This window comes from Pygoscelis adeliae, unplaced genomic scaffold, assembly GCF_000699105.1.
Source record: "Pygoscelis adeliae isolate BGI_AS28 unplaced genomic scaffold, ASM69910v1 Scaffold756, whole genome shotgun sequence".
Classification (NCBI taxonomy): Eukaryota; Metazoa; Chordata; class Aves; order Sphenisciformes; family Spheniscidae; genus Pygoscelis; species Pygoscelis adeliae.
Window position 1 is genome coordinate 226,666 of NW_008824990.1, and position 11,404 is coordinate 238,069.

Sequence of the window (11,404 nt, forward strand, 5' to 3'; positions counted from 1 at the left end):
TCCCTAAAGCCTATTGCTGACTATCAGAGAGAAGGCATGGGCTGTGGACCACTGGATTTATCCAGTATGGCAACCGCTACAAGCAAACAGCCACTTAAAGAAGTCATCCTGAACTGATGTCAAATAGCAGTGTGCAATGCATCATTTCATGGATTTGAAAAAAAAAAAAAAGGAGGAAAAAAGCCTGTGAAGAAATGAATCCTGTATAGCTTGGAACATCAAAAAATCCTTCCAATGTTTAGCAGTGTGCAGTCACTCCAAATTTATCTGAATCTTTTGAAGACTTCCTCTATCTTCCACTCCTCTTTGAACACATTTTTGTTACGTCCCTATCTTAATCAGGCTGGTCATATGTAACAGCTCACAATTTCTTTAAACTTTTCTTTCTCCTCCCCCCGCCCAGGTATAAGCAGCTTTCTGGGTAATTTGGATTGCTGGACTGCTTTTCCTCCTCTTATTTTCCTTTTCTACACAAATCACCCCACACAGCTCTGTAGTTTGCATTTGCAAATGAACACACAGCATAGGCAAATAACTGTGGAAGAATCTTCTCTGTAGATGCAAGTGCCTTAAAATATGGGCACAGCGGGAGTTCAGGCATCTTTGCAGCTTCATCCATTTTGCCCTGCTTTAAAAATTTGGCGTCTTTGTCTTATGAGTGAGATATTTTGTTCAAACAAAGCATGACAGCATAATGCATTATGGCAAAGGCAGACTGCAAAGCTGACACCTATGACAGCTCAGTAGAGTAAATGGGAACCTACAAACATAAGACTGAAATGGTGGGAACAGCAGTTATGGGTGTCAATTGCCACTCATCGTCCCATTGTTTAAAAGGAAAAAAGGGAGTAATGGAAAAACTAGGACTGTACAAGTATCTTCCTCTGTGCTAAATAACCATTTGCAACTGATACTTTGATCATGACTATTTCATAAACGTCTAATCGATTAAACTTTTAGTCACCACTTCAAAAAAAACCCAGCAATATTGATTGACGGGCAAGCAAGACTACTTATTTTCAAAATTAACTTATGGTGATAGTAGAGAAGTAAGCTGTTGAAACAAAAACCAGAGCAGTTTGAATATCTTGACTGACATGACCTTTCAAATGTAATTGTGTAGATGAAAACAACATGCTGCAAGCAAGGGTGGGTATAAATTTGTGTATTCTTACTTTCACTCTGATCAATCCCTCTCCTCCCCCATGCCACCTCCTTCCAGGATAACCAATTATAAGAAGTGAGTCCATCATTCCTTAAAAGGTACAGTCTTGTCTCTGGGTACAATATAGGTTGTCGATATTATTATCATCATCATCATCATCACCGCCGCCACCACCACCACCTACATTGTTGTTGCTGTTGTTATATATTCTACCCATATTCAACTGATAACCGAACTCCAGAGAGTATGCTGACATTCAAGAAATTATGTCATATAGATGTAACACTGTGCACTATGGCCAGACAGGATTTAGTAGCCTAATACTGCAAGATTGGTGTTTTCTGAGAAGGACCAATCATTCACATTTCAGATTAATGGTAGCTGAAAACACTCAGCACTTCACATGATCTGTCTGGTTTCCATTCACATTGGACATCTAATTATTTTCGTTTTCTTACCTCCAACTTTGGAATTGTAGGCTACTCCAACTCCACATTTCCTGTTGTTGGCTTGCATGGCAATCTCTCCTGCACACCGTGTCCCATGCCTGAATAAATATAGTACGAATAAACACCACCTCATAACATCTTTGCATAATGTACACAAGGACTCATCAATGACCTTCTTGATTTGGTGGAAGTCTTCCTTTAAATGAATGCAATGCAACTATTGAGTAGCTTTTTAGTTGTATCTACATGATACAAAAATACTTGCTTCGCTTAGGCTTCAATCAGCATAATTTTACCTACTTAATGATCAAAGGATCATTGTGATGAGATGATAACTACCTAATCTAAGTCACACTGAAATCTGTAGACCTATTAGATACCAGTATTTTAGTAGAGTGCAAAAGTAGCATAAAATTATGGGGCTAAGAAGCTTCTAAACTTCTCCAGACAGAAATATGATACGAGTCTTTTTTTAATCACACATTTAGATACTCTTTTTTTAATGAATGCATTTATTTAGGATTTCAGAAAGTTAGCCTTTAAAGTATCCTCACCATTGCTAAATTTTTCTTGTAACCAACTATTTTCTATGCAATTCTTTTTTGCCATAGGTGATTCTTATTCCACAATACAGAAAACCTTCATATAAGCGTAATTGTAAAAGAGTTGTATTATTTAATACTACAGATCATTATTCAATGAAGTGTTTGAATGCTTCTGGGCTGAATTCCATTTACTTATTAATAAAGATTAGAGGTAATACAGGTAGATTTAAGAGATAATGTCATCGAACAAGAGGATAATGGCTTCTTGCTCTTAAATAAAGCTGTAACAAAGTAGAAATGTAATTTTTCAAATGTCTTATTCATGGGACATTCATCCTTTGATTGATCTGTTTTTTTCCCCATACACTGATTTATGTTGTGGATGCTACTGTATTGTCTGATAGACAATAGGGAATCAGTGCATCAGTTTCTCACTGTATCTTTATTGAGTAGTGGCATCCTAATTGGTTTAAGAAATCGACTTCTTCTGTGTACCAGCTTTTAAAGAGGTCCATTCTCTTCTCTTTCTGATGGACAAAATCCCTCCCTGAACTACCATGGATACACCTAGGTGCAACAGACCCATCAAGATGTTCCACAGAGTATCAAAGAGGTAGCTCTAGAGAGAAAATCTCTCTAGAGGAAATTCTAGAGAAAATTCCACAAGTCCACTAAGTGAACTGACTGGTTGTCTCGTGTTCAAACCTTTTGAAACTTCCTAGGTTATTACCTTGAGGACATTTAGGCCAAACCTGATCTAAATAAAGCTTCCATATGCCTCAAAAGAGACAAAAAGATTGTCCCAGGAGTGAACGTAACCTCTTCCAGTGTCTGACCGTGTCACACCCATGTGAGAGCAGGTCAGAAGCAGGTCAGAAGCATCACTTCACCTGTGATTGCCTGGACTGAGCTAGAAGCTATTCTATTGGTCCAAAAGGTACTGCCAAAACTGAAAAAAAGCATCCTTAGCTACAAAAGCTGACCTGAAGGGATGGTTTTTTTGGCAGGTTCCTCTAAGACACAGTCTCTTCCAGAGCCCTTCATAGAAGACATATTCTTTTAAAATTCTCAGCGCAAAGCAGAGAACTGAATTAAAATCTGCTTAGGGAGGTATCATTCTAGAAACACACACGGTGCCATGAACAGATTGTTTCCTTCAGCTTACAAAAACATATCAGTACCTTATATATACAAAGATATGAAGAAATTCAGGACGTTATAGGGAGATTACAATTATGAAGCTCTTCATCTGGGAATTTAATTTCCTTAGTTTCCAGCGTTTCTGCCAATGGTGCGTACAAATCTTTGTGCAAATTTAAACACAGGAGGTTCCTTCCGAACATCAAGAAACACTTTTTCACTGTGAGGGTGACCAAGCACTGGCACAGGTTGCCCAGGGAGGTTGTGGAGTCTCTCTCCTTGGAAACATTCAAAAGCCATCTGGATGTGGTCCCGGGCAACCAGCTCTAGGTCTCCCTGCTTGACAGGGGCTCAGACCAGGCGACCTTCAGGGGTCCCTTCCAACCTCAACCATCCTGTGATTCTGTTATACAAATTCTTCCTTTTATTATATTATATAATTGTCACAGGGGACATACATAGATATATCTGCATTTGCATGTTCTAACACAAAAATTAATAACATACTCTTTTGTTCTCTTCATACAACTGGGAGGCAACTCACTTGTTTTCATTTGTTGGGTCGTATCTAGGAAAGGGATCGTGATCGTTGTCATTGAAATCGTAACTTGCCTTTGGATCCTACATTAAAAAAAAACAGAATTAATTCGGACAACTAGAAAATACATTTTAAAATGTGTAACAAACTGGGTTCTAGAGGCTGTATTTATTTATTTGGTGTGCCTCGTGTTGACAGCAATCAAGTTGGTAGAATTTGATGGGCATTAACAATTCCATAAATTTTTCAGGGAGCTTTAATAATTCAGCATTAAACCACTGTATACAAACATGCCTGGGAACTAAATCCACTGAGGGGAAAAAAAAAAAAAACAACAACAAAACCACCCCACTATCATTGCCAAGTAGCATTCAGCTTCCTGTGACACAGACCAGGTTCCAAATCATGCCTAAGGCAAATATGTCACCCTCTGTCCTGTAGGAGCTGACTTACAGAACAGACAGCAAGCTGGAGAAGAGTGTTTGTATATCAAATTTACAACCGATTAATTTATTCCGTAGCATTCTAGTGCCAAATCTTACATAGTTAGCGTAGATGTCAGTGTGATTCCACTCCAAGCCATCATCTAGTACTGTGATGACAACACCTTTGCCTGTAATCCCTTTCTGCCATACAGGAATAACATGGAGATCCAGTTTGGGCAGGGATGGAGTTATTCTTGTATCTTGCTGGGGGACAGAAAGGATTAAAATATGTCAACATCTTACCCATTTATACTACACAGGTCCAGAGTCATATTTTAAAGGTGCTCTAAACCATCCCAGCCTGAACTTGTATATTTTGCTTAAATTTTGCAAAGAGAAAACAAAAACTAGTTTCTTCAAATATTTGTAGCACTGAAAGATTTACTCCATTACTTGAAGATCCCTGAAGAGCACCTCTAAACAAAGAGCATCTTGTATTTATTGGAGGTAGGCAGCAGAAACACGGGAAGGGTAGGGATCTACTGATGAACCTTGGAACGTTGAGTTAATAATGAGACCTGCTAACGTTTGGTCTTTTCACTTGATGAGACGCCAAGACAATACCCCACAGTACAGTAAGTTGCATTTTCTCCAAATGTGTTTTCTCCTTTGACGTTCAAGTTAGCCAGAGCAAAATAATTAATGGATAAAACAATTAAGGTAGTCGTTTGGTTAGGAACAACTGTGCTGAATCACAACTTTCTGTTTACTACCCTCATTACTGTTCCTGTGGTAAATCAACTGGAAGCATGAATCATCTATAGCCCTCTCTTCCACAGCAAGTTCTTTGAAGAGTAGCTCCTAAATGGGTCATTTTTCCTCTCCAACATTAAATGTGCAGTACATACATCTAATTTAGAAAACTTGCTTACAACCCCCATAAAAAGCATTTTCTTTCTGTTTCTCTGTGCATAATTACATTAGTTGATTGCAGGTGTTTCATTTCTTTGTTTCCAAAGGAATGTTGCATACCATATGAGGCTTAGAAAAAGAAATTTGTTATGGGAATGACCTTTCTTTCATTTTATGCTTTTTTTCCTAACTGTTGCTGTTCAGGGAATTATTTGAGGTTTCAAGTTTTGTTCTCTAGAATCCATCAAGTAATCATTTCTTCCTGGTGATGTGTGAAGGTACCCTGAATAGAGCTAAAAGCTGTTGCCATCAAATCATAATAATAAGGTAATAATAAGTTATTTACTACATGGCAAGGAACATATTTTGGAAGAAAATATTTAACACATTTACGCATTTAATCAGAAAAAAAATCAACGTGCACAGAAACCAAGGGTAAGCATCATGTTTCTGTTTCTCGTGTGGGAAAACTAGAGTGAAAAGAAAACCACAGAAAGGTGGAAAAAGGAACTATGTCTCCTGGAGAGCAAGACGTTGCTTTTTTTCACAAAACTGCTTTTCTGACCTCTGTATGTGTTTGTGTATTTGTCCAATACAGACATCTCGGAAATTTCCTGCTTCCTATTGGAAACAGGCAAAGAAGCAAACAGATATTCAGCTTCAAAGAAAAGTTAAATTCTTAAAGATAACAATTTTTTATGTTGAAAAGAAGTCTGCAGGGATCTTCACAGAATTATTTTATGCTACATGGTTTATAATTTATTTTTCCTAGCTCAAACGAAGGAAAGAGAGGGCAAAACATTATACAAACAGCCTAGAGTTTGGTCTGTTTTCTCTAAGCTGAACTGAAGAAGAGAAAGGTATTTCCAGCCACTTGGGCCACATTTGTGCTTGACCTTTCTTCTTGATTTGTTATACTCACCTTTAATCCCATCCCTATTCCAAGTGAAAGCAATGAAGCCTAGACTGAAGGTACAGCTAGATGCATAGTGGAAATACAGACTCTCAAAAGAAACCATATAAAACATAAACGATCGACTATATTTCCGAGTTGTCACATGCAGACAGAAACTACAGAGCTCAGGAAATTTCTTTTCCTTGAGGTTTTGAAGAGGTGAGCTGTAGAGACCCTCCTCTACTTAAATCCTAGTCCAAGAGGCCAAAGGTGCTTGTCACATGCACACGTATGCTTTTGTTTTCATCTGGAGTATGCACTTTGCACTACCAATTTTAATAAAGAAATACATAGCCAGCTTCAGACATGATAAGGGACTTCTTATATGGCAACAGCAAATATATTACCATAAAGGTAGCTTTTAACTGTTACACTGCTTTCTAGTACCAATCCCCATCCTAAGCAGCAACCGAATTGGCTTTTAGAATCTTTGCACAAATGACACTTCAAAGAAAACAGAATGTTGCCTGGAAATATTATCACAGAGATCTCTCATTTTTATAGCATATGTTAATGAGAGAGACTCTTCATTTACTCCCTTCAGTGCAATCACTCTGACATGAGTGAAATAATACAGCTGATACCACAACTGAAATTCACCATCCCCAGTTCCACAATGAAACAAATTCTTACCAGATACCACTGCTGATTCCACATAGGATCATTGAAAAGATTTTCTGCCGAGTCTCTCATGGTGGCACGCTTAGTTCGCTTTTTTTCATATTGCTGCTCTGCCCATGACACCTACAATTATTTGTATAAATATGACAAGTGAGCCTCTATAGGTTAGGACTTTCTTAGCCTAAAGGGTAAGGGGTTTCCTCACACAGCAAAATTTTGATGCTTAAAGCAAAATGAGCAACATTTGATGCAGAGAGGATGATTATTTATGCTGTAGTACAGTGTACTCTGGGGAAGAGGACTTGGTGAAATCACGATACTATAGAATCAATTAATAGAAAATCATTAAGTACAAGTTAACAGTAGAACTCCTGTGAGTGCCACACAATGCAGGCTTTTATATCAAATGTGTAGTATGGTTAGAAGGTTATCTAAGCAGTGGTGGTTACCAAAACAAGCAAAACCACAGCCTGCTTCTTTCTCCTACCTACATTTTAATGCCTACCTATTTCTATTGGGAGTTAAAAGGAGAAAGATTACCTCTGGCTTTAGTCTAGCAATCATAATGATGCTGTTACTCGCAGCCCCGCTGGACCTTCAAGGCTCCTTCCCAGTGGTGTTTTGAAGTGTGATCCATTAGTAAGCTATGAATATTGGACTAACTTCATCACTGGCGTAATTCCACTTAAGGCAACTGAAAGCCAAAATGCTTCAGCATGTTTTGCTAAAGCATCAATACAATGAGCTGCATAGCATTTGTGCACGGACACAGCATTCTCTAAGTCACTAGGTTGCATTTTAAAAGTGTATCCCACTTTGTTTCACTGAATACATTACTAAACCCTGTTCAAATAAAATCCTGATTCTGATACCTCTCTGTGTGCTGTGTGCTCCTTTTGGAAATGGGAATAAAATGTTATTCATTGCTAGTACCTGGATGGTCACTCTCACACAGATCAAGTTGGCGCTTTTCACCCCAATTTCCAGATGAGAAAAGCAAGCTCAGGTTCAGTAGATTGCCAAGATCGTGCTATAAGCCTCAAGTAGAGGATGCCTTGGATCTAACCTTTTGCTTTAAAAGTCTGAATAGATTTCATTATTTTTCTCTACTGTGATTCAACGGCTTTATGGTCCTTACATCTAACACCATATATGAAACAATAATAAGAGTGACTCAGAAATCATAATGATAAAAAAAGTAATTTGATTAAAATACGATTTTCTAGTGAGAGCCTAATGAAAGTTCACTACAAGAACAAAAACCCTTAAAAATGGTAGCTACACCAGGCATGTTTACTGAAAGCTCTCTAATACTATTCCCTTTGCTATATATTTAGTGCTAAAACGCCTACAAACCGTAGTTAGTCACAGAAGACGAATATACCCATGCAAGTGTAAGTATTTTAAAATGCCCTACTGATACCCAGGGCCATACATACTTGTGCACAGGTTAGAGCAATTACCTTTATCTCTCTTCCCTGCCCACAGCAAAGCTTGGCCTCTTCATCACCCAACAGTAATTAACAATTGACAACTTCCATGCTTGTTATTTTTTTCAATGTGGACAACTGCACTGAGGGAAATGAGCTGAAACTACCAAGCACATATGCCAGACAAACAAGCCAAATGTTTGTCACTCAGCAGCTGGGTAAGGTTCCAACCATCCACCTACGGCAAAAGCTGAAGGCCCTGTGCCAAATCTCCAGTCGCTGATACATAAACCAGGGAAAATAATCTTGATTCAGGTCTCTTGCAATAAAGTAGATTTGGAAACTAGTGTAAATACTGGAAGAAGTTAGGGAACCAGATAATTATATCCTTTCAATATATTCCCAGCCTTTATCTGGTTTACAAGAAACACTGGGACATCTATAGGAAGCAGATAAATACTCAGATTAGAGCCAAGTTTTACCCCAGCTTTCACACTTAACATACCGTAAAATTCATGAAGGCGTTATACAAACAATAGCAGAATTCCCTTCTCTCTCCCTTTTTAAAGACTGAATTTAAATCTTTTCACATAGGCTGTTGCTGAACAAGAGTAGCTCTTTGGAGCAAAGGTCCATGCATAACTACACAGCATTACATGATTGCTTTGTGTTTATATACTTACATAATGACATAATTACATCTCATTCATTCACACAGTCAATTTGCATACTAGATGGTAAATAAAAGGGAAATTGGAGTAAATTTAGCAAATCACCTGCAGCACTTTGAAGTTCTGTTTCTGGATCTAAGTATGTAAGCCTGCAATAATGTTTGGCAGTAATGAGTGTAACACAATTGCTTCCATTCTGCTTACGACATTAGAATTTGGTATATTAAACACGGTTGTGTTTCCCCGTGCAAGAGATGCATTTGATGTAATAAGTCCAAAAAAGGGAGGAACTGCAACCAAAACTCTGTTCCCGAATATTGTACTATGATGGCATTGAACATACGATCATTGGTACGAGTATAAATTAGAACACTAATTTACACTAAAGCTGTGGTTTTGAACATCCCCAGTTTGGAATTAGTTAACCTACAAGACTTTAACTGTTAAACCGTTTGCAAGGAGATAGATGGTAGTGTACAGCTTTGAAACAGAACAGGCAAAACAAATACCCTGTCTCACCCCCTCCTTTAATTCTTCTAGCTGCACATAGAATATTTCCTCCTAGATGACATTTGCATCTAAAACCTCCAGATAACCAATTACTCGTTCTCAAGTGATTTGTCCTTATATGATAAACTGCTGGTTTTCACAACTAGGTTACTTCATGTTTTGGACTGCTCATATTTTTACAATGATTGCTGCAATAATGCTGATTTGGAATTCAAATTTCATTGTCCTGCAGTTTGCCAGAAATTGTTTTTAAGAGGGGCTGACAGCATTCTAGTCTGTTCCTTAAATTTGCCACCCACCCCATTTCCTCAGAACATTTACAGACATGTTCCTCTCTTAAATAAAGTCAAATAAATGGGGAGTCTGCTTCACCAGTGGATTGTACCTTAGAGCCCTGGCTCTCCAGTGTGCCTGTTCTCTGATTGCAGTGGTATCCCAGTGTACCAAAAGACTGCAAGTCTAGAACGTGTGATGGATCCTTTGAGAAGGGGTTTTAGCCCATCACAGAAGCAGCGAATCCAGCAAAACCTCAGCCCTTTTCCCCTACGTTTTTTTTTAATATTCAGTCACTTTAAATCAAATGTAATTCCCATGGTAATTGCACAGACGTGGCCTGATTAAATTTACTGCATCTATGGATTTTTACTTTGAACCGAGCCCTAGGGTTCCTCATCCATATTTTCATCAGCGACACATCAACATCTGAAATTCCAAGCCTCTGCAATGCTGCATATCTTAAATCTTAATTTGGAAAGCACTTGCAAAAAATATGGTAAGAGAGGGTCAGATTCTGCCTGTTAATGACAGAATAATCAAGTATTATTCAGCACGAGTGTGGATGGCTGAATATATTAGACTTGCAAAATGAGGAAAGCCCGCCTGTGACCTCATTATAATGCTAGCAGTAAGGAGACAGCATAAACAGAGGGCATGAAAAGGAATAAATGTAACACTCACCCGCTCATCATCAGAAAGTCTTTTAGTAATATGAATGGCACTTCTTCGAGACCGTCTTGGATAGCTTTTACGTCTGAATAGGTAGTGATTTTTGAGTGATCCAATCTGTAAGACAGAGGCGTACTTTAACTATCGAGAGATATTTCCCCACTGCAAACAAATATCAACAATCGCAACCTGACCAAATTCATTCTGCTTAAAAGAGGAAAGAAAAGAGCAAGAAACTAGCCTTTAGATATTTTAATCTAAACTGAAAAACATTCTTCCAGTAAGAAGTGCTTATCACAGCCTGCGTGCTGCTAGAAGAAATTGGGGGAATAATTTCATTTAAGCTAGTGAAGTAGCAGTCACCACTACTACAGTACTCAGTAATGTAGTACTGGTAGTAGTGACCAGTGTATTCACGGACACACCTTGACACAGTCACATTTCAACTGGCCACGCGCCAGTTTTATCTGCTCTTCCTGGGGTTCAGCTGAACAGGTGTAAAAAACTTCGTGTGGCTTCCGAAACCTCACTGCAGGGTTTGTTTGTACAGGCACCTACTGAACTGGTGTTTTCACTTGCACAGTAGCTGGTCAACCAGAGAGCTGGGTGCACCCCGCTTGCTTTAAACACCCCTCTTCCCCACGCAGGGGATGTTTTAAATCGGTGGGGGCGAATGGACTGACTCCAAAGGCAGAAAGACCAAACCCACAGAGGTGGGATCACACCTAGGTTTGAGAGTCTGAAGAACACGACCATGCCTGGGACGCGGGGCTGCCCGTCCTGCACACCCGCCTGGGCAGGGGCTGCCCACAGCACCGGGCCCACCCAAAGAGAGGTGACCTCCACCCCGCTCTCAGCCTGCTCCCGGCGGAGGGCTGCGGGCCATGGCGCGGGTGGGAAGCGGTTCTGCGGCGGAGAAGCGGGGTCCCCAGCACTGCCAGACGCGCTGCCTGGCACAGGACCCCCGTCTGGAGGTGGGACGAGGCTGTTACCTAAAGGCGGTTACTCATCCCTGACAACTCTGACGTCACGGCATCCCAAAAAAAGCGCCAGGAGGGCCTGCTGGAGAGAAGCCCCGCGATGGCGATGGAGCCTCCG

The 11,404-nt window shown here is 39.6% G+C and overlaps 1 protein-coding gene across 1 annotated transcript in view; it reads right to left on the bottom strand.

Moving 5' to 3' along the window:
- The window catches only part of PCSK1 (proprotein convertase subtilisin/kexin type 1), a 26,517-nt gene extending 15,325 nt beyond the window's left edge, over positions 1-11,192 (bottom strand). The window contains 7 exon segments of the mRNA XM_009326137.1: positions 1,624-1,712; positions 3,844-3,920; positions 4,380-4,526; positions 6,763-6,873; positions 10,319-10,423; positions 10,732-10,793; positions 11,165-11,192. Coding sequence (XP_009324412.1) covers positions 1,624-1,712; positions 3,844-3,920; positions 4,380-4,526; positions 6,763-6,873; positions 10,319-10,423; positions 10,732-10,793; positions 11,165-11,192 — 619 coding nt within the window.
- Positions 11,193-11,404: the final 212 nt, after the last annotated feature.